Source organism: Dryas octopetala, chromosome 7, assembly GCF_963921425.1.
Source record: "Dryas octopetala chromosome 7, drDryOcto1.1, whole genome shotgun sequence".
Taxonomy (NCBI): domain Eukaryota; kingdom Viridiplantae; phylum Streptophyta; class Magnoliopsida; order Rosales; family Rosaceae; genus Dryas; species Dryas octopetala.
In genome coordinates, this window is record NC_141372.1 from 5,795,265 (window position 1) to 5,817,181 (window position 21,917).

The 21,917-nt window shown below is 37.8% G+C and overlaps 5 protein-coding genes across 5 annotated transcripts; 2 read left to right on the plus strand and 3 right to left on the minus strand.

Moving 5' to 3' along the window:
• Window positions 1–604: 604 nt before the first annotated feature.
• On the minus strand, window positions 605–3,844 carry LOC147278949 (ChaC-like family protein). The gene is made up of 9 exons (XM_086251836.1): window positions 3,598–3,844; window positions 2,675–2,796; window positions 2,488–2,564; window positions 2,307–2,363; window positions 1,982–2,038; window positions 1,820–1,860; window positions 1,587–1,658; window positions 1,398–1,477; window positions 605–1,168 (listed from the first exon to the last, which is right to left on the minus strand). Exons 2-9 carry the CDS (start codon window positions 2,781–2,783, stop codon window positions 984–986), a joined length of 678 nt encoding a protein of 225 aa, XP_086107962.1. The 5' UTR covers window positions 2,784–2,796; window positions 3,598–3,844; the 3' UTR covers window positions 605–983.
• A 2,634-nt stretch (window positions 3,845–6,478) lies between these two features.
• LOC147278950 (sequence-specific DNA binding transcription factor) lies at window positions 6,479–9,726 on the plus strand. Its single transcript, XM_086251751.1, has 2 exons — window positions 6,479–7,374; window positions 9,133–9,726. Exons 1-2 carry the CDS (start codon window positions 6,876–6,878, stop codon window positions 9,585–9,587), a joined length of 954 nt encoding a protein of 317 aa, XP_086107877.1. The 5' UTR covers window positions 6,479–6,875; the 3' UTR covers window positions 9,588–9,726.
• Window positions 9,727–9,859: 133 nt separating this feature from the next.
• Window positions 9,860–12,072, minus strand: LOC147278951 (Ras guanine nucleotide exchange factor K). The gene is made up of 3 exons (XM_086251750.1): window positions 11,312–12,072; window positions 10,317–10,752; window positions 9,860–10,203 (listed from the first exon to the last, which is right to left on the minus strand). Exons 1-3 carry the CDS (start codon window positions 12,020–12,022, stop codon window positions 10,067–10,069), a joined length of 1,284 nt encoding a protein of 427 aa, XP_086107876.1. The 5' UTR covers window positions 12,023–12,072; the 3' UTR covers window positions 9,860–10,066.
• Window positions 12,073–14,624: 2,552 nt separating this feature from the next.
• Window positions 14,625–19,352, plus strand: LOC147278952 (Leucine-rich repeat protein kinase family protein). Its single transcript, XM_086250284.1, has 4 exons — window positions 14,625–15,323; window positions 16,081–16,607; window positions 18,414–18,459; window positions 18,546–19,352. Exons 1-4 carry the CDS (start codon window positions 14,642–14,644, stop codon window positions 19,187–19,189), a joined length of 1,899 nt encoding a protein of 632 aa, XP_086106410.1. The 5' UTR covers window positions 14,625–14,641; the 3' UTR covers window positions 19,190–19,352.
• Window positions 19,353–19,699: 347 nt separating this feature from the next.
• Window positions 19,700–20,095, minus strand: LOC147278953 (uncharacterized). The gene has a single exon (XM_086250286.1). The coding sequence runs from the start codon at window positions 20,093–20,095 to the stop codon at window positions 19,700–19,702; it is 396 nt and encodes a 131-aa protein (XP_086106412.1).
• Window positions 20,096–21,917: the final 1,822 nt, after the last annotated feature.

Here is a 21,917-nt window from a genome sequence, read left to right on the forward strand (position 1 = left end):
CATTACACCCAAATAAATTAATGTCAAAACTATAACCTTAAAATTTATATTCTTTACCAACTAAATGGAAATGAGTTGAGAAATAGGTTGGGGTAATGGCGATAATGTCATTCTGGTCATAATCTATGTAAGAGTCATGTAATATGATATTTACCCTTAACAAGTTGGTTTCCTTTTGAATATTGAAGAATAGAGGATTGAACTTGGGATATCTTCCAACAAAAGTTATGATATGCTTCTACACAAATCACAAGTTATGCATTGATTCGGCAGAAGTGTTATTTTTTTAATAAACTTGATATGATTGTGTAAGCTTTGTGAAACAAGTCATGGTAATTGTTGTGGGAGCCAGTAGAGTATATGAAGGAAGTGAAAAAAAAAATATGCAAGGGCCTGCATTTTGTGTGAAATGGTAAAAATTCTAGCAACCATTGGATTTGGGGATATGCCGATTTGGTCCTTGAATGATGAAATGGGAAAGTTATGCCGTGATCCCTGTAGCAATGTTATTTTTCACATATGCATTTATGGTTTGTTGGCATGGCTCAACAAGACGCTCACAAATTGAATTGCTATTGCACACATACAAACTGCAACATTATAGTTCACATAAATGAAATAAGCTTAATTTGATTGGAAATTGGAATAGAACATCACCATCATTTTAATTAACTCTGTAAATTAAAATTAAAATTACAGTGACTGTTACATTTCATAAGGTTTGGAGAAGAAAAAAGAAAAGAAACGAAAATAACAAGTTGTCAGTCTATAGTCATCCTCATTCCTTAGCAGTCCAAACCATGTGTTTGCCGCACTCAAACCTAATCTATACTCCGCTGAAAAAGCTTACCAAAAATAGAAAGGCTGCCTAGTTGGGAAAGACATAAAAGGAATTAAACTAGGGAGAAATATGAGTTGGATTAGCACTTAGCACAGGCTCCGCAGCGAATTATCAATCTTCTTCGCTTATCGCTTTTCACATGTTATGAGTCCATGGCGATGGCTTCTGGAAGTGGATGCAGTTGAAGGGCTGGAACTGGAAGGTGAGACTTGAGTGGGATGTGGGTTGGCCCAGTCAACTTTTTCTCCTTCAGAATTCCTTTACCCACATTTGCAAGTACCTTCCTCACCTCATTTGCAAGCTCTATCACATAGTCATCTTCATGGCCTGTTCATGTCACAAAAAGTCAACTTTAGTCATGTTCAAAAAAAGAACCAAGTATCTTTGAATTGAAAATGGAAGAGGCCATGGTCCTCATGCCAATAATTTTGATTCATGTACAGTAATTTCCATCTTAAGTTTCATGCTGGGTGTAAGAAAGAAAAGATCTCAAAGTATGTTCCAACATTAATGAAGTTTGTAAATATCTGTGGTGGTGTGAGATAGGATTGCTCACCGATATCAAACATAGCCTTCTCCAACAGAAACAGATAGTCTCTATTGTTTCCGCAGGGTCCATCAGCAGTTGCAATTTGCCTAAAGAAGAATACTTAGTGATCAGGGGGAGCCATTGAGGGAAATAACTTTGCTACAGAAATAACTACAACGATGATCACCTCAACCAAAACAAGAAAAGTTACGTTACCATGCCATATCCTCCAATGGAGCAGGACCCAGGTAATACTTGTTTGATTCTCTGTCAGGAGTGGATGTGAAACTGCAAATATCAGGAAGTAAGATTAGGAAACTTATCCACAAAACAGTATTTATAAATTTTGTTTATAATGTAGATATTTTTTCTTAAATTATTAGAACTAATTGGCATAGAATGAATTAATGAAATGCAGAAATTGAGGGATATAAAGCATAATAACTTACACAATAATTCCTGTCAAAGCAGACTGAGACAAGTCCCCTTCCTGTATCACACACAGAAAGCACATGTCACCAAAAATAGTACAGACGATAATAAAAAAATTACAAAAATTAACTCATTGGCAATTCCAGGCATTCATGGAGTAATGTTTAAACTAATCTTACCTTATAAAAGTTCACGAGAGTCTTGGCATCATATTCACATTCTCTCCGTTCCAAGTACTGCAAAAGAAGAAAAAATGTATCATTCTAATTCTTACAAAAATGCAGGTGAGCAAAAATAAGCCAGCCTCTTGGTAAAAAAGGATAGAAAGAATGGTTATTACATATGTAGGGTACGATTGCTTCTTGTCTTATAAACCAGAGCACCAACTAAACAATGTCACTTTTATTTCAGGTCATAATTTTTTCCTACTCTAGCAAGTATGACTAGCAATTTCCACTAAACTATGCCACCATAATGATGAGTTTTCCTTTTGAAGAAGCATACCTCCATTGCCAGTCTTTCCTTTTCAGGGCCTCCGCGTACAGAATAAGCAGCACCCCACTGTTGGAATAGTTTGGAAGTCAGAAACAATAGTTGATCCATATAACAAAAGCTGAAACATTCTCCTTATAACAGAAAAACCCAATATGCATCAAGCATTGTAATAGTCTTTGATGTCACTTACGCAAATAGCTCCTTCTTGGTGCTCCAACGTGCAAGTTCGTGCAGGGTGCTCAGGTGTACCTCTGTGATCAATGCATGCTGACACATGGAAAGCAAAATGAACAGAATCAGTGACAATAAAATGCCATAAATGGAATTAAGAAGTACAACAATATGTACAATGTCTTCCTGAATGCTAGAGTACATACCAACATCAAATACACGCCTGTAGTCTTTGATGAAACCTATCACTTTCTCGTCATATTCAAATCCAGGGTTCCACACAAGTGAACCATATCCAAAGACCCAAAATACCATGGTTGTATGACTCCTGAAAAAGCACATTGTATAAACAACCCAATTAGTCCAAGTAAGAACATGCTATATTAAACACCAACTTTCTGGTAGCAGAACCACAGCACCGAGAAAAAAAAAACAAATAAACAGAACTTCAAATTAGGATAATAGTTTATAACTGCCTCTATCAAATTAAAACTCTAAAATCCCAAAAACCAAATATATATATGCAATTAAATTAAGGGTATTTAGTATAATTCTTTGCATTAATTTTTTAAGAACAAAATGTCAATAAGAAAAGCTCCCAATTTTCTCCTATAGAAAAAAAATATATATATATATATATTACATTGCTTTTCTAAATCAGCCAAACTAAGCGCACTGATGCCTACACTGATGCTTTAATTCAAACACCAAAATACAGAGAGAAAACTTGAGCTAAATGTTCAAAACATTGCAAATACGATTACATGTGTGAAAATATCTTTGTTTGATTACAAAATATAGGAAATAGTACGAAAAGTTTTGGGTTTTCACTAAATAAAATGTCAGAAAACCAACTCGACATTTTAGGAGCTAGAACTTGACTTTCCCATTAATTAGAAATTCAAAAAAAGGGAGAACATGAAATTCAAATTTTTCTTGTTTCACCCTTTTTTCCTTTTTCTCGGCATCCAAACAGACATTGCAGATCACGATGCGAAATAGGAATACAAGAAAAGGAGGATATCACCGGCATTGTTGTGTAAGCCAAAATAAACCCAAAATCTAAAACATAAAAAATTGCAAACTAATTGAAAATTTTAGCAAGGAAAAGGATGGAATGAGAGCTTACAAGAAGCTGGAAAAATTTTCCCGAGAAAATGAGAGGAAGCGTATATTAAAACCCCTGGTGGTCTGACCGAGCAAGCGAGAAATCGAAGCCTCCGATTGCAATGGGCGACAAAGAGAGAAACGAAAAGAGGGAAGCTAAACGCGATTAGGGTTTAGCTTCGAATTTAGGGATTTTCTTCCGTTTGTTTCTCTCTCTCTCTCTCTCTATGTCTCTCTCTCCTCCGCCCTTCTCTTTCTTCTTCTTCTCTCTCTCTGTGTTTCGTCTCGGCTGCAAGAGAAGGGGACCCTTTATAGGTGGAGCAGGAAACAGAAGCCCGCGTAGCGTGGAGTCACGTGCGCCAGTTGGTGATGTTAATTGTTAACTGTGGATTATGTATGTGGCATGGATCTTGTATCATGTACATGTAATCAGCACCATCATTCATGCTTGTATTTTCGTTTTTAGTTTTTTAACTTTTTATATTCTTGGGATATATTCCTTTTTTGGAAATAGAATGTTCAAAACAAGCTTAAAATCCATAATTTTAAAAGTAATTTTAGATAAACAACAAATAAAATATACTAGCAAAAACAAACTAACTAAAATAGCCACATGCAAGAGGGTCAAATATAATATAAAAGTCAATTCAATAATGAATTATAAATTTTTAACAAGAGCCCCAAATCAAGACTTGATTCAAAGTAAGAGTCAAAATTGTTGATTGAATAATAAAATAAAATAAAGAGGAATGTGAATGTGAGATCCAATTTTGCACATGTTACCTAAATTGGGTTGTGTTCTATTACATTGTCTATAGAAGGTTCATAATGGCTATTAAGGGCAGTTAGAAAAAATTAGAGTCACGTTGCTTTTGTACTTAAAACAATAATAATAATAACAATAATATAATATACTATTTTTTTTATTTAAGGGGAGGGATGTCAAATTTAGGTGCAATGTATACAATTTTATGGCCCTTTCAACTTGAATAATATGTTATTTGTTAGCTCATCTTTAATTATACAAAATTCAAATTGAGCTTAAGCTCATTACATTTATTTTCTACTATATATATACATAATAGAATTTTGAAGGTTTTTTATGGATATTATTTTATTTATATAAAAAATACGATTCTTTTTCGTGCAATCAAAAGCAAAAATTTGGATGAGTATCTTTAGACTTTTTTTTTTTATTGAAAATATCTTTAGACACATTGTTTTGTGAAAAATAAATTTATGTGTAAATTTTGCTGCCACAAAAATGTATAGAACTATAAGAATCTTTAGTAGTCATTTCATGATCTTATCTTATCTTATCTTATCTTCGAAACAATTATGATGCTATGTTGTGTGGTTATAATATAGTTTCTAAAGTTTTTTGAAAGAAAAAGTAGAAAGGTTCTTAATGATTTTTTATTATTGTATTTTAAACATCATTTTTTTTTAATTTCAAATTCCTCAAATAAATAATATTTGTTTAAAGGTATTTATACACAAATTTTGTGTATTTGTACCAAAACTATAATCCACTCATCATGCATGTCTATAATATACTCATCATGCGCGTCTAAAAATATATTCATCATGCATGTCTACATGCATAGTGGTTTTTGTGGGTGAAACGTAAAACTTACAAGTTGTTGAGGTTCATTGAACCTGGACAGGTTTTACATCTGTCAACGTTTTCCGCAGTGCAATCTTTAATTAATTAGTGCAGTTATTGCCACTGCCTGTACCACAAAATCGGTTGTGTCATTGACGTCAAGAAGACAAACAAATAATTTGGTTCAATGAATCTAGACGCTACTCCGGACCCAAACCTCCTTTGTTTGGTAGATTTAGACTTAGGCAATTGCCAGCTAGGCTCGTGCTTTTGGTTTTGGTCCGGATTGGGTGGCCAAGATTCCAATTTCCAATTCCAAGCTTTCAATTTCCACCCAACGTACTTGACCTGAATTTGGTCCACACGTTCTTTGTAGGATTTCAATTCTAATGAGTGGCAAGGTGAAAGCTTTTAGAGGGCTTTTCAAATATGGAAATTGAGTTGAAAGGGCTTAAAAAGAATGGGGTAATGAGGTATGATTGTGGGGGCATTTGCAATTTTGATATTTAGAGTCCCTCCCTAGAATCCAAGATTGCTCCAAAACCCAAATCGGTAGAGCCAAGTACAAAGCTATGGAGGGAGTGAGAAGATAAAGAGGATAATGTGATATGGTACGAGGTTGGAAGGCTTTGAAAGGTTTCTATCCATCAAAGGTAATGGGGTATATGGTAGAGGATAATGTGTTACATGATACGTGGTTGAGGTATTCTTAAGATTTTCTATCTGTTTGTGTCTGTTTATTTACTTATACGAGAGATTTGATTGTGAATCTTGATGTGGACATTAATTAAATTTAGGTGAGAGAAAAATTGTAGTACTCAGTTGTATTTATACATTACATGTATGTGTCAAGTCTGACATAAATTTTACGACAATTCATATAAATTACGTAAAGTTTAAATTATTCGCCATATGTGGTATGACGTAAACATAATTTGAATAAAGATGACGTGACTCATATGCGTCGTATTATTATTTGTGTCATGCTCATACTTCACAGAATTGTAGACATACGAAAAATTACAAAAATCTAATTTACATATTATTAATAAATTAGATTGATGGATTGATTTTCATAACAACTTATTAAGTAAAACTTTTATATAACAAGTGTATACTCTAATGTCTTAATTTTTTTTATTACATATGATATACTTCAACTTAGTCTTATCTTAAGCTCAACTTTGAGTTCTATATCAATTTTAAGTTTAACATAATTAGTTATTAGTTGATTTAAATTGAACTTTTTAGATAATTGTTTTTTCACTAACGAACTTTAGATATTTAAATCAAAGGTTTGATTACCGAATAATTAATGTTAAAGAGTTTAGATTACAAAATAATAAAATGATATTTTTTTATTTATATATTTATTTGTTTTAAAATATAAAAGATAAGAACGACAAAGAGACAAATTTATTTTTTCGTTACGAATAATATTACAAAACTGAAAAATGGCATTAGGCACTAAAAAAAACTGAAAAATGTCATTATGTTGAGGGCTTGCACCAGTGAGAAGGGGGCATCGAAATCGACCATTGTTGTTAGGGTTTTGCAGTGATGAGCATAGCTCTGAGGCTTAGAGAGGCTCCATGCCAGCGATCGATCGGCGTTGAGGTCGAAACGGCTCTCCGGTAACTCGATTCAATTCCGACCACCCCTAATTTCTCAGCGTAAGAGTAAAAATCGAAAAAATGGAAGGAGAAGAAAGCCTGTCCGAGTTGAAGCGATCGCAGCGAGTATCGGGCAACAGACGCAGTACGCGTTCGCAAGTGGCACCAGACTGGACAGCAACGGACGCACTCATTCTCGTGAATGAGGTAGCTGCTGTTGAAGCCGATTGTCTGAAAGCGTTCTCGAGCTTTCAGAAATGGACGATTATAGCTGAGAATTGCACTGCTTTGGGCGTATCGCGGTCTTTGAATCAGTATCGCCGAAAGTGGGACGCTTTGCGTGATGAGTACAACAGTATCAAGCAATGGGAGTCGCAGTCCGGAGCTGAGTCGTATTGGGATTTGGGAATTGGAAGGAGAAAGCAGCTGGGGCTTCCTGAGAATTTTGATCATGAGTTGTTCAAAGCCATTGATAGTTATGTGAGGGTGCAGGAGAACCAGTCGGATACAGACCCAGACCCAGATAGTGACCCGGAAGCTGAGGCCGAGGCTGACATGCCCGATTTCGTTGCAGAGCCAGGTATGCTTGTTTTCCAACTCCAATAGGAAATTTGTATTGATATTGAATTGTTATTGAGTGCCTTGTGGTGCCTCCCAAAATGGTATTTGTGGATGTTTATGTGCAATTTAGTGCTTTGTGATTACTTGGTAATTGTCAATTTTAGTTATCAATTGCCTGTTTATTTTGCATTTTCTTTTCTGTTGTGCCGGCAGAAATATATGATCAGGGGGTGGGTTGCATTTGGAACTTAATTGGAACAAACTTATGACAATGAGACCTCTCTAAATATTAGGATTATCGCTTTAATGCCTCATCATTAAGAGGAAACTTGTGATATTCGGCTTAAGAACTCCTGAAAGCAATAAGGGAAACAGTTAATTAACGTACGTACGTATGCATGCATGTATATGTATATGTATATATATTGCAAATTCAAGAAAGAAGGGTTTACCATGCCTTTTTTGTCTTACACCATACAGTATTGCAAATGTCTTTTACTTAACCTTTCTAGATTTGAGACGGTCATTTTATTTCCTTTCACTTACAAAATGGAGTTTGATCACACTACTCTTAGCTGAAACGGGGTTTGGTAGGCTCAGGTTTGGCCTATTCGAATCCTAAATTTCCCGTGACTGATTCGCTGAGTCATATATACACTCAACTCAGCCTCCGGTTTGTTTGCAGGTGCATGTGCAGAGAGGCAGACACGCAAGCACAGAAGCTGTGTGCTTGGGGTCTAATCCTTTCAAGCACCTTTGTGAAAGCACGTACACTGTGTGCTTCAGTCCTTTACCTTTGGAAACACTTCTGACTTACAGTATTGAAAGGCAAATAACATTGTGAAACACTCACATAGAAGCATGAGAAACTGAACCTAGCTGCAATGCGAACCAAAAGAAAAAGGAGTGGAAATATAAAGTCAAATCTAGGAAATGAAACATTAATTGATGTGCAACCGACTTGAAAAATTACAAGAGAGGGGTGATAACTCTAGAATTATATGTGAGTTGTCATTCAATGCATTTACCTCTGCAATGATTTTGTCTTGGCATCATTAATGGCCGTACGGATGTTTACGTTTAAAGTATGCCCTCCTAAATCATCTCATTATTTGGGAAGATGATCAATGAAGCGGGAGGGTCAGATCTAACCTGCTTCATATAGTATGATGTTATATATGTTGCTCGTAAGTTACTCTTAATAATGGATATTCTATGGACTTTAAACTTTATAGCAGAACATAATCTTTATTATTTTTCTGATAGGAAACATAGTCTTTATTATTGATAAATGTAGGACATATAAAAGCCAAATAGTAAATAGAACTGGAAAGTTTCTTGTTTACTTTGTCTATGATGTTTATAGGTGAATAAGTTTTCTCCATAACCAGTTCGGGTTACATAACAAGCTATGGAACACAAACTGAGACTTGAATCTTAAAGGAAGAATGCTGTCATGCATGAATATTTTGGAAACATGTGGAAGTTGTGACTTATGTCAGCTAAGATATGTACATCCACTTACTAGTTAGTGGGGGATATTTTGAAAGGTTTAAGGGCTGAGTTTGTGTTGTGAAAACGGTTAGATCATTTTGATAGTACAACTGCATAAGTTGTGCTGACTTTTGAGTAATGGGTAAGTAAATGAATGGTAAATATGGTTTAATTGTTTTTGTGCTTGAAGCCATTAAACAGCATAACAAGTAGTTTGCTTGTGAAAGCCTTGGTGCTATACATCATCACCAGCTCTGTTCTTATAACTGTCCTGTATGATTAGAGCCCAAGAGGAAAAGGTGTCGGTCAACACGTCAGAAAAGCTGTCCAATAGAAAATTCAGTTAGAAGCTGTGCAGTAGAAAAGCCTCATGAAACCCTTGCAGAAGAAAAACCTGTGGTAAGCTGCTCAGAAGAAGAAATTCCTCTGAAGAGCCTGGCAGGAGAAAAGCTTCAGAAAAGCTGTGCGAAGAAAAAACATAAAAATAGTCCAATAAAAGAAGAGGCAATCAGCATTGAAGAACAGGAGCAAATGATGGCTATGAAATTGCGTGAAAATGCAGAACTAATCCGTGCTATTGTTACTGAGAAGGCGGAAAATGTGGCTGCTGATGGAAAGAGCACCAAGGACCTCCAAACTGATTTTGTTAGGCGCCAAGGGGACCGTGTTATTGCATGCCTTGGAGATATTGTCAAGACTCTTGACCAGTTCCATCACCTTGTCCGAGGATGTGAGTAGTTTTTCTCTATCCTTTTTATTTATTTTTTTTCTTTCTGGATGTGAATATTTTAATGGAATGTGAATATTTAAAGGTTAAGAGTTTGATGTTAAAATTTACCATAAAATGCTAAATGCAACATTGGAGGTTTCTTCATTACTGTGCTGTTTGCCTGTTGAAGACCAGTTTAGTGTTGATGAGAGTGGTCCTTGCTCTCTTTGGCGTTAACCGTGTTATAGTCCAATCTGTCTACTTTAAAGAGCAAGGTTAATCTGCCATTCTAGAAAAAGAGTAAGTTTAACTCTTTTTTTCTCCAACCTTTTTCCTGTTTACAATTCTCTCACAGAGCGGGTCCACAAACATAATTTTTTACATGAAATAAAAATGTGCTCCCTTATTTATTCCTATGCATTTTATTTGAAGGAACATGCAAAACCTAGCTAGCTCCTACCCAGAAAGGAGTTAATTGGACTAAAAATGTAATTACCAGCTTAATTAATCAAGACAAAACAACCACTTTACTAAGTACCCACAGAACCAGAGAGAACTCAAATGCGAACAGTGTGTGAAGCAGTCCCCGATCAAGCGCAAACCCAAACAGCGTGATCCCGCCATTGTTGTGTTGTAGATATGACACTGCACAAACAAAGTACAAAAACAGTCAGATTTATTGATTCGTATGGTTTACAAGTAATTGCACACATTAATTCCGAGTTTTCGTTTAAGATGATAGGAAGTAATATACCAACCTAGAGCTTGCCTAGTTTGGAATGAGGAAGGGTGTTGTGGAGAAATTGAAGTTGAATTGTTGGATGAATTATGAGAGTCACTCTCTCCACAACATCCATTAGCCTCAGCTAGGTTCTGCTGGCCTTTTCCATGCTCTAATCCAGCAGCAGATGAACAAGTCAAGAGCATGTGCCATCTTGTCGCAATTGCCACAATTCCTTGAGCTCTATGCGTTATTCTTGCTGCCTCCATCAAGCACAAGAACAACCCACTAAGCTCCACAGCAGAGCAAACCACAAGATCACCAGAGTTTAGGAAAGTCTTCTCCGTCTTGGATGCCAAAACCAGAAACAAGGCCCCAAATTGACTGACAGTGATGGTCACCAAGCAACCAATGATGAAGAATCTGTACCTATGGCTCGTAACCCACAATTGCTTTCTTATTCTTATATGCTCCTGAAATCAAAGTAATATATCTTATATTAATGGAAGGCAAAAAATGTAAGACAATAACAAAATCCCAAAAACTTAATTAAATTATTGGGGAACGAGTTATCCGGCTATGTATATAAAGCTAATACTCCACATGGAGTTGATTATGCATATAGAGAGAGATTGCTAAATGCATATATATAGTTTGGGTGCAGTCCTACCCTATAAGATTAACATGTTAACCGAGAAGATCGAGAGGATAGGTGATGAAAGTTTTGAACCCAAAACCTCATAGGATTAAAATTTTCATATCATATTAGACAATTTTAAGTGACGGAACATTAAGAGCTATTCTGACCATATAATATATATATATATATATTTTTTTTAATCACAACCCTAGACCACCCCCTAATTTAGTAAGTTTATCCCAATACATTTTGAAATTATGATTTTGTTCATGTGATTATTGAATCCTAAAAGTTTAAGTTGTTATGAAATATATAAGTTAATAATGTACGTATATGAAATTAATAAAAAATATCATTATCGAAAGAAATTATATGAAAATTTGACACCATGCCTGAAATATGACGCTGGATTCGGACTGACACCCCTCAAAGAACTTATGCAGCCCTTCGAACCTCAGTATCTGGAGCTCGCACGTCAACCGAAACATAACACAAACCAGCAAGAACACCCCGGTCCGATAAACCCACGAGGCCAAAACCAGAACAAACACAACGGAGTTCAGTGGGACCCCCGGGCCGATACAAGGCAGCGAAACTTTTACGGTGGAGAAGAACATGATCTTGTGAGCGAACTCGATGAAAAACGAGGGCAACAGTATGCACGCCAGGCTCTTGAAGGCCTTGTCCAGCTCGCGGGTGTATCCTCGACGGACTGAGGATGAGTCGTCTCCCAGTCCGTCGAGAAAGAGGAGTTGCTTCAGGCCGTAACGCCTGAAGAACCTAGAGAGGGTGTAGAACCCGAGCCCGGCTAGGCCGGACTCGGGAAGCTGGACGAGCTTATTGAGCTGGGTGGGGTCCTCGGGAGGGACTTGGATGCAGAGGGAGGTGAGGATGGGGACCAGGAGGGTTAGGAGGGTGAAGGTGAAGTAGGAGATGAGTTTTCCGTGGCAGGTGGAGTGGTCGAGTGCGCACCATTTGAGGCTGAACCTAAAGTTGGAGAGCTCGTCCGAGGGGTGGAGGAGGAAGGGGAGGTCGGGTCGGGTCGGGTCGTCCTTGGGTTGGATGTGGATGTGGGTGTTGGGTGGAGTGGTGGAGAGGTTCATGGGGTTGGTTTGGAGTAATAGTGTATATGTGTGAGAAAAATTTGTGTCAATGCAAGGAAAGAAAGAGTGATCGAGAGATCGAGGTGTTGCTTGACATTTGATGAAGGGTGATATCCCTTTTAATTAGTTAATGTAATTTGGTGACTTACTTATGAAACTAATTTCATCAAAAGTGGAAAAGCTTTAATGATCAAATTAAGGGTTAATTAAAGAACTAAAAAAGGTGGTAAAAGAGAGAGGGTGTTTGTGTATTTGCATGGTGGTTGTGAAACTATTTGAATTTCATGCTAATTTCTTTTGGAAATGAATATATTATGTACTTAATAGTTAATACTTATTTTGATATTACTTGACTTTAAATTCTAACTATGAGTTTTTCTCTACGAAAATGAAAAGTATTCAGAACTCACTTGAGTGCCACTTGGACGTACGGCTTGTTTGTAGACACGCGTTTGTTGTAAAATCTAACCATTAATGCCAGCTGAGCGGTAACCACGAAGAAGTAATGAATATGCATGAGGTTTGAAAAGGGTGAGATGGAGTTGGAAAAGAAAAGGCAAGATTGCTTGCTTTTTCTCGTGATCGATCAAGTTGTAGCTAGCTCTTTGCCCTGTACTAGAGGTTTCAATGAATTGAAGTGAAGAATACAGATGTGCTGAAAGAGATGGAGTTGCTTTCTATTTGCCATGCCAATAATTTATATTCGTTTCTTAATTAAGTTGCTTATTCTAATTAATATATAAAAGGAATCACTGATGATATGATATTAATTGTACATGTGGCAAATTCAGAGAATGGAAATGAGAGAGTGGTACTTAAACTACTAGTTAATTATGGTATCAATACAATCAACCACACGTGAACTCTTTGGGAGTTATGGGTTCAACACCGTGTGACTGCACCCACCAAGAAGAAAGAAAAGAAGTCCCTGCGTCCTAAAACTGTAAAACATGCGCCTACAAGGCTCCTACAAGGCTACAATCCGCCGGCCAGTTCCTGCAATCAAAACTTTCCTTCATATATAGGCATCAATTAATGTGTGCACAAATGGACAATACCTTGCATCCTAAACTTCATTTATCTCATTTCATCTCAAATTTTCATGCTTAATTTCATTGAGAAAGGAGCTAGCTTTAAAATTTATATATATAGATCTTAATTCTCCAACTAAAAAAGTTGACTGATTCATGTATCTTTCAATTGCAATCATTAAAAACTACAAGAGTAAAATTGACACAATTAAAATTATAAAAACTTTGGTAAAATTTGCCTTAAACTATAAAGACCAAATTAATTTGGCAAATAATTATGTATTACTTACTATTCAAACTTGGTATCATACTATATCACTTACTACGTACCATGATATATAGCTATCATGCTACCAAGTTAGAGAAGTAAGTGTAAGTGCACGTGAACTCCGGCCTTACAAGTTCAATATCATAATAGCTGTCATAATATATGGTATATATATATATATATATATATATATATATATATATATGATACCAAGTTTTGAATAGTAAGTGTATGTGCATGATAGCTATCATGCATATACGTACATGTGAACTCCGGCCTATCATGCGCTGCTCAATACCTATCCGGCCATATATATATATACCATCCGAAACCAGTCGGCTCCACAACACCACAAGAACAAGCTATATATGTGGTTATTACTTATATATTGTTCATGATATATGTGTTGAAAAGATCGAACAATTAAGATTCACACTTCTGAATTCACGTACATCGATCTGATAATTTAATTAAGTTGAAATAAGGGTGGTTAATTGATTCCACCCGCTGAGAAATGGAGTACGTATTGGAATCTGATGTCAAATTGCAGTTGACTTGTGGAGAGGATTACTCTTTATAGGTAAGGAGTCAATGATTATTCTACAAGAAAAGGTCTGCAGTAGTCTACAATATTACCCATTCTCTATAAGACAAGCACAACCCAAAATGCAACTACGTACCTACTTAAGCAAATTACAAAACATGCACTTGGGGCTGTATAAACATGGTCCAATTAAGTGTCATATATCTTTTCAATTTTTCATGGGTACGTTAACTAGCTCCCCCAATAGTTGAAAGTTCATGAAAGACCTATGTGAATGAGTAGGAATAAATGGACGGGCTTTCATGGCCAACACATTAATGGAATCTCAATCTAGCTCATAATTAGCCTACCACACATATATTATTACCTAGCTCAGTAAATAATGGTATAGCACGTATATATGAAGTATATAATGCTATATATGAAAGTGATATTATCGTTGTTATCATAAGATAAAGTCGGCTGAGCCAACAATGAAACTCCCCCATCACCATTAACAAGAACAAAAGATGATCGCAACATAACAGCACACATACACCAAGCTACTTACAAAAACAATAAAAAATCACACATTTAAGAATGAAATCTAATAATTATTAAAGAAGAAAGAATGTATAACATCGCCGGCTCTCATTCACCCATGCCAGCTCATCACCAACCTTGTCATTCTCGCACCCAATCAACACTTATTTGTACTCTCCAACACCATTAATCTCCTCCATTTCCTTCTTCTTCCAAACCCCATTTCATCACTTTCAATCTTATGCACCCACAACATGGCTCGCAGCAAAGCCTATGATGATCATCACTGGCTTTTGCTTTTCATGTCGTTTTTGTTGTTATTACTATGTTTTGTGTCGTCGTCTGCTGCTAGCGAAGCCGACACCCTCCTCAAGTTCAAGGCCCTCCTCTCAAACGACACGGCGCTCAACAACTGGAACAAATCCACCAATCCCAACCCCTGCAACGGCAGCCACAGCAATTGGTTCGGTGTGTTATGCGACAAGAACGGGTACGTATATGGGCTGGGCCTACACAACGTGGGCCTGATGGGCCTGATCGACATAGACACGCTCATGGACCTGCCGGCCCTGCGGTCCATAGGCTTCATAAACAACAGCTTTGTGGGCCCACTGCCAGATGTGAAAAGACTGAGTTTGCTGATTGGCGTGTACTTGTCGGGTAACCAATTTAACGGTGAAATCCGGGAGGACGCTTTCGAGGGCATGCGTGGTTTGAAGAAGGTGTATTTGGATCGAAATGAGTTTACGGGGAATATTCCGAGTTCTCTGGTTGCATCGGATAAGCTTTCGGAGTTGGACCTTCATGCGAACCAGTTCAGTGGCAAGATACCAGATTTTAAACCAAGGGAATGGAAGGAGATAAATCTAGCAGATAACCAGTTTCAAGGTCCTATTCCGAAAACCCTCAGCAAGGCCGATGCAAGAGCTTTCGCAGGTAATTAAGTAAACTCATTTTGATTAGTCGATAAAGTTTTCCTTTCATATAATACATGCACTTATAATCTGAATTATTGATTAAGTTGACTTTTGACTAAATATGTAATTTAAATTTATAGTTTAACAATGTGAATATCTTGTATTGTGCCTCGTGAGTATCTTATAATAGAACATTAGCTAATAAATAATGCCCTATTGTCCATTCTCTTTTGCATTTTTCCCTTTTTTCCGGTCACCCTAAGATATCATTTACTTTTATAAATATTCTGTAAATTCACGAATTTGACGATTTTTGCTTAATTTCTAATATGCTCAGATTGATGTGCAAGCTAGGTTATTCTTTTTGTTAGTAAGAGCTTGCTTTTGTTGTCCTTCTATTGATGTGCATGAAACTCATTAGGAAATCTAGACATGCAACAATTGATCATAGTCATTCATGCAAACGTGAATGACTGTTGTTAATATTCACTTTGAAATACGAATGATTACTTATTTGAATTAATTAGGGAATTGAGTCTAAAGGTTAAATTCACTAATGAAAAAGATACAATTTTTAATTTCATATCAATTTTAAAATTTTCAAACATTTAGAGAAGAAGAAAGCGAATTTAATAAAAAATTGGAATATATTGACAAGAAGATTGCGATAGCTTCTTCATTGATATCTGGTCTCAACATAGAATCGATCTAATAATGGTAGCACGTCTATCTAATGTCATTATTAGCAACTGAGATTTTGTTGACTAAATTAACAGGAAACAAAGGCTTGTGTGGAAATCCCCTTGACGCATGCAAGAACTCAAAGAAGCGACTCCTTGTAATAGTTGGCATCATAGTTATCTCAGTGGCCATACTGTGCATGATTGGAGCAATGATCTTAAAACGGGCCCGTCGAACCCGATCCAACCAAGAGACAAAAGCCCAACCCAAGCTAGCGCCCTATTACAAAGATGGAATGGAGGCCCAAGTAGCCAATGATGATGACTTCAAGGATGGTGAGAAAGGAGGGGAGTTATACTTTGTGAGAAAGGACAGAGAGAGGTTTGAGTTGCAAGAGCTGCTTAGGGCCCCAGCTGAGGTTTTGGGCAGTGGGAGCTTTGGATCTTCTTACAAGGCAGGTATTTTGAGTGGGCATCCTGCCATGGTTGTGAAGAGGTTTAGGCAGATGAACAATGTGGGGAAGGAGGACTTTTATGATCACATGACAAGGCTTGGAAGGTTGTCACACCCAAATCTGCTCCCACTTGTTGCCTTTTATTATAGGAAGGAGGAAAAGCTCTTGGTTCATGTTGATGCAAATTTCCGTAAGAAAGTTACAACAACTTAGGGGTAGTGACCTGGCTGATCCGAAGTCCTGCTGGATGATGACGTGGATGTTGATTGAGATCTTCCTGTAGACAAACACAAGATCAAAGGAGATGGACCGGTGTGGTACCAGCCAAACACGCTCCGATGATGAAGTCAGTGATGTGTGTTTGATGGTGTTTGAATGGAAGTGAGGAAGAACATGTGATGAACTTGGGAGAATGGGAAGAATAAGGCAAATGTTCTGGGTTTATTCTCAGCAAGTCCAAGTGTGTTTTTTGTAAGCCAAAGTTTGTGCAAGTGTTTGCTTTGTGATGGCTGGATGGGTGGGGATTTTTGGCTTTGTGCATATAAGTTGGTTTATATAGACAAGGGAAGGTGTGGAGAGTAAGTTACCTGCATGTGATTGAGTGGCTGAGAGAGATCCACGCGTTCGGTCATAACTAGTAGCATGCACAGCTACTCACCTCCTTTGCATTCAATGCTGCATTGAATGCAAGGATGGAAGATCAGGTGGAATGCCCCAATAGTCATGGCTGTGAGCTGGAATGTCTTATCTGTCAGAGAGTCACGTCAGGTGCACTTGAGTATGGCGGTTCGTCCCAACGTGATCTTCTTTAGGATGGCGGTGGGAGGCCGAGCCGATCCGAACACATGTCCTCACGTGTAGACGTGAAACCCATGTGTGATCGGATCGGATTTAGACAATTCGGCCAAGCCGATTAGGTAGGTAGTGCAGTGATCCTCTCAAGTGAAATCCGGCCGCAACTAGGTTCTGAGATGACGATCACCAAAGCCGAGCCGATCCGAACTGGGAATGGAATGGACTGAGTTGATGTGGTGATGTGGAGATCCACGTCTGATCGTGATCGGTCATTGGTCCGGGCCGAGCCGAACCAATGGTTGAGATGATCAGGTGGTGACAAGATTGTCGAAGCACGTCTGATCGTGATCGGTCATTGGTCCGGGCCGAGCCGAACCAATGGTTGAGATGATCAGGTGGTGACAAGATTGTCGAAGCACGTCTGATCGTGATCGGTCATTGGGCCGGGCCGAGCCGAACCAATGGTTGAGATGATCAGGTGCTGACAAGATTGTCGAAGCACGTCTGATCGTGATCGGTCATTGGGCCGGGCCGAGCCGAACCAATGGTTGAGATGATCAGGTGCTGACAAGATTGTCGAAGCACGTCTGATCGTGATCGGTCATTGGTCCGGGCCGAGCCGAACCAATGGTTGAGATGATCAGGTGGTGACAAGATTGTCGAAGCACGTCTGATCGTGATCGGTCATTGGGCCGGGCCGAGCCGAACCAATGGTTGAGATGATCAGGTGCTGACAAGATTGTCGAAGCACGTCTGATCGTGATCGGTCATTGGGCCGGGCCGAGCCGAACCAATGGTTGAGATGATCAGGTGGTGACAAGATTGTCGAAGCACGTCTGATCGTGATCGGTCATTGGGCCGGGCCGAGCCGAACCAATGGTCGAGGTGTGACTGGAAAAAAATGATCTACAGATCCGAGCCGAACTGATGGTGCCGAAAAAGATGATCTCTCGAATTCCTGGTGAATCCCAATGTCGGTTCGGATCGGATATGGGTAACCCGGAGGTAAGAGCCGATCTCATATGTACATAATGTTGGCGTTACTAAGCTGAGATGATGACATAGATGGCTGGGTCTGACCAAGTTGATCATCAAAGAGTCTGAGCAAAAATGGGACCTGGTGTGCCACGTGTTGGTCTGTGTTTGGCCATTGAATCCTTGTGGATTTATCCACAAACAGTTCATGATTTCGTTGCAAATGGAAGCTTGGCTACTCATCTCCATGGTGTGCTAATTCGTAAATTAATCACATTGTTAACCGCATCTCTTTCGGTATATTAAACATAAACCTAAAGTTATTTGATTTTTCAGCAAAGAGGGCTGGCGGAGAAGCAGGACTGGACTGGCCAACACGCCTAATGATGATCAAAGGAGTAGCTCGAGGCCTAGCGTACCTGTACAAAGAGTTCCCGGGGCTCAGAGTCCCCCATGGGCACCTAAAGTCCACCAACGTCCTCCTCGACCAGAGCTTCACCCCTCTCCTCAGCGAGTACGCCCTCATCCCCGTCATCTCCCGCGACCACGCCCAAAAGCACATGGCCGCGTACAAGTCCCCGGAGTTGGGCCAACTCGGCCGGACCTCGAAAAAGACCGACGTCTGGAGCCTGGGCATCCTCATCTTGGAGGTCCTGACCGGGAAGCGGGCGAACTCGGACCTGGCGGCCTGGGTGAACTCGGTGGTGAGGGAGGAGTGGACGGGGGAGGTTTTCGATAAGGAGATGAAGGGGACCAAGAATGGAGAAGGGGAGATGCTGAAGCTGCTCAAGATCGGGATGTGTTGCTGCGAGAGCAGCGTCGAGCGAAGGTGGGATTGGAGAGAGGCGGTGGATAAGATCGAGCACTTGAAAGAGAGGGATAGCGAGGAAGAAGACTACTCGTCGTACGCCAGCGACGGGGATGGCTACTCGTCCAGGGTGCTCACGGACGATGACTTCTCTTTCTCTGTTAATGCTTGACTTTTAAGGGTGCACATGCAAACGACATGTCGTCGTTAATTATTTGAGGCGGACAATAAATAACAATGGCAAAATCACCAAATGCTCCTGAAAATTATTTGTACCCGATCTTTTTTTTATTTTTTTTATGTAGATAGAGGTTTAATTATTTGTGTTTCTCAAAAATGATGTATGATATGTAATTTGCCCCTTAATAAGTTCGAAATCAATGTTGTTTATCTATATATAAAGATAAACTTTTTCTAAATTGAGCGTGCATTAATCTAAAGAATATATATATGTAAATTGGTTAAGCATTGTGAGCTCAAGATTGGAGTTATGAAGCCACAAATTAAAGAGAATATAACTGAAAAGAAATTAATCTTGCTTTTATTAATAGAACCTAAATGAGAACTTAAAAGTTCTACTCTAACTAGTGACAAATTAAAGGTTACTTTATTGAAATCTAATAGTAACCACTAGGAAATGCAAAAGACAGCCTAATCTATAAGACTGATCGAAATGTGACATTTATTTTGATGGTGGTGCTGGTGCTGCACTGTTAGAGCAAGCTTCCCTAATCCACATGTTGAAGTAAGGGTTGTGGAAGCGCATGAAGAGGTATGAGGAACAATCTTCTTCAGCTTCTAGAATTGCCTTACAACAATCTGGCTGAACTTCATTTTTGCAGCTCCAATAAGATTTGACCACCTCAGGAACACAACTTCCTCTAGCAGTTCCGAGATCTCCAAGACACTTTTGCAGCTTTCCATCAATTGGAGGATGATGCCATGGCCACGTGGGGGCTGATTTGGGTGCTGCAGCAGCACCACCATCATCTTCAATATGATAACGAGCTAAACATTGTGTTAAGCTTGAGCAAGCCAGCAAAAATATAGCAGCAACAATCACTCCTCTCTTCATCATATTTCCAAGTTAAGGCCGAATGCTAAAAACTAAACAATTCTCTGAGTCTTATTGTGTGTTGTGACTTGTGTGTTTGGTAGCTCTATATATAGGCATATAAGACTAGTTCAAATTTCAAATCAGATTGATTTGTTATTATCCATTATCGATCTTTTTCATAAGTTTACATTATGATTATCTTTTCTGTTATCGAAAATGTGCATTATTATCTCTAAAGTGAGAGATTAAATATGATCATCTTAATCTGTAAGCTCATAATTTTATGAGTAGTAATTAAAAACTATAATTTGTAATTATCAGTTTTTTTTTTTGAAAGTTGTGATTATCGATTATTGATTGATTAATCAAATTGTAATATTTTATATTTGATAGATTTCAAATTAACAACAACTTTCGATTATAATGTAATCCATGAAATTGCGCGCATTTTTATTTTTTGTTGAGAAAGATGAAATTGTCATTTAAACAACATTATATTTTGTATAAATACCATCAAAGAAATAATATTTGTAGATTATTTGTTGGAGAATTGATTATTTCTATATTAGAATGTAATCTTTTGCCCGTTTATTTGTTGAATTCCATTATATATCAAAACCATTATTGATATCAAAATTAATTAAACGATTCAAGGATAGTTTAGTTATGCTTAAGTACTTTTTAAACTATATATGCCTAGATAGAATATAGCTAGTTTTTAAAACTACGTACCTTATCAACTTAAACATGCATTTCATATCTTGGCCAAAAACACAACATGCATTTCATATTAATCCCTAAATTTTAAATTTTAAAATTCAAAATGTGACCCGATAGAAAAAGAAAGTTCAAAATGTAATGGTGGGTCAAATGATTCAAATCCAAGTGGAGCTCGGTTCTTTTGGGCTATTAGATCCTATCTGGAACCCTTGATTGGGTCGGGCCGTACCGAGCGACCCTACTAGAAAGACACACTTCTTTCTTTTTTAAATTTCTTTGGGTGGAACCTATCAAGTGCGAACAGCCTATATAAAAATAGAGTCGACCACAACACCTGTATAAAATTAAAGTGGCATTTACAAGTTAGTATTAAAATCTTACTATTGGGTCCAAAATGTTTATTCTGCTATACAATTTCATACATTTGTTACCATTAAATGAGCTGTTATTTACTTATATATCATCAATACCCCCACATTAATATGTCATCTAGGCAAAATATAATGCCACATGGAACAAAAAATATAAAAAAACTTATAGGCCTTTTGAGGACCTTCTCATCCTATACCAATAATCTTATAACATGTGTCAATACTTTAAAAAATTAATAACAATTATTAAATTATGAAATAACCTTATTTAAAAGAAATGACATATGTTATAAGATAATTGGTATTGAGAATGAGAATGTCCTCGAAACTGAGGACCTAAGTTTTCCCATATTAAAAATTAAAATTAATGATAGAATAACATTGTTAAACAAAAAAACTAGATTCACCCCCAATCCACCCCGGCCACCACCCTCCCACCTGCCCCGCCGTCGACACCATCATCGTCTTCCTTTTTTCCTTTCTTTCTCTCTCTCCCTCTCAGTCTCCTCTCTTCCTCTCCTTTCTTCTCTCTCTTTTCCCTACTCTCCTTCTCTTTCCCGATCTCTCATGTCTAATAATTTGAGGCACACAATGAATAATATTGGTACAATATAGGGCCAACGAAGTAAATTGGTGCACACATTGATTTCACATAATTTCATATTGGAAATAATTTAGGTATGCCCTTTGTTCTTATTTGGCCCTGAAATTTTTTGCGCTAAATTGATCTTGGAAATGTATCAAAATAGCTC

Bases quoted from the DNA above. Each gene is read 5' to 3' on its own strand.
- LOC147278953 (XM_086250286.1), bottom strand. From the start codon at position 20,095: ATGATGAAGAGAGGAGTGATTGTTGCTGCTATATTTTTGCTGGCTTGC.
- LOC147278952 (XM_086250284.1), top strand. From the start codon at position 14,642: ATGGCTCGCAGCAAAGCCTATGATGATCATCACTGGCTTTTGCTTTTC. The intron at 16,608-18,413 runs GTTCATGTTGAT...TATCCACAAACA, and splicing joins GGAAGGAGGAAAAGCTCTTG to GTTCATGATTTCGTTGCAAA. The intron at 18,460-18,545 runs GTGTGCTAATTC...TTGATTTTTCAG, and splicing joins CTTGGCTACTCATCTCCATG to CAAAGAGGGCTGGCGGAGAA.
- LOC147278950 (XM_086251751.1), top strand. From the start codon at position 6,876: ATGGAAGGAGAAGAAAGCCTGTCCGAGTTGAAGCGATCGCAGCGAGTA. The intron at 7,375-9,132 runs GTATGCTTGTTT...CTGTATGATTAG, and splicing joins CGATTTCGTTGCAGAGCCAG to AGCCCAAGAGGAAAAGGTGT.
- LOC147278951 (XM_086251750.1), bottom strand. From the start codon at position 12,022: ATGAACCTCTCCACCACTCCACCCAACACCCACATCCACATCCAACCC. The intron at 10,753-11,311 runs GCATGGTGTCAA...CTTTGATTTCAG, and splicing joins AATCCAGCGTCATATTTCAG to GAGCATATAAGAATAAGAAA. The intron at 10,204-10,316 runs GTTGGTATATTA...TTGTTTGTGCAG, and splicing joins CCAAACTAGGCAAGCTCTAG to TGTCATATCTACAACACAAC.
- LOC147278949 (XM_086251836.1), bottom strand. From the start codon at position 2,783: ATGGTATTTTGGGTCTTTGGATATGGTTCACTTGTGTGGAACCCTGGA. The intron at 1,659-1,819 runs GTAAGTTATTAT...TGATATTTGCAG, and splicing joins GCTTTGACAGGAATTATTGT to TTTCACATCCACTCCTGACA. The intron at 1,478-1,586 runs GTAACGTAACTT...ATTCTTCTTTAG, and splicing joins CCATTGGAGGATATGGCATG to GCAAATTGCAACTGCTGATG.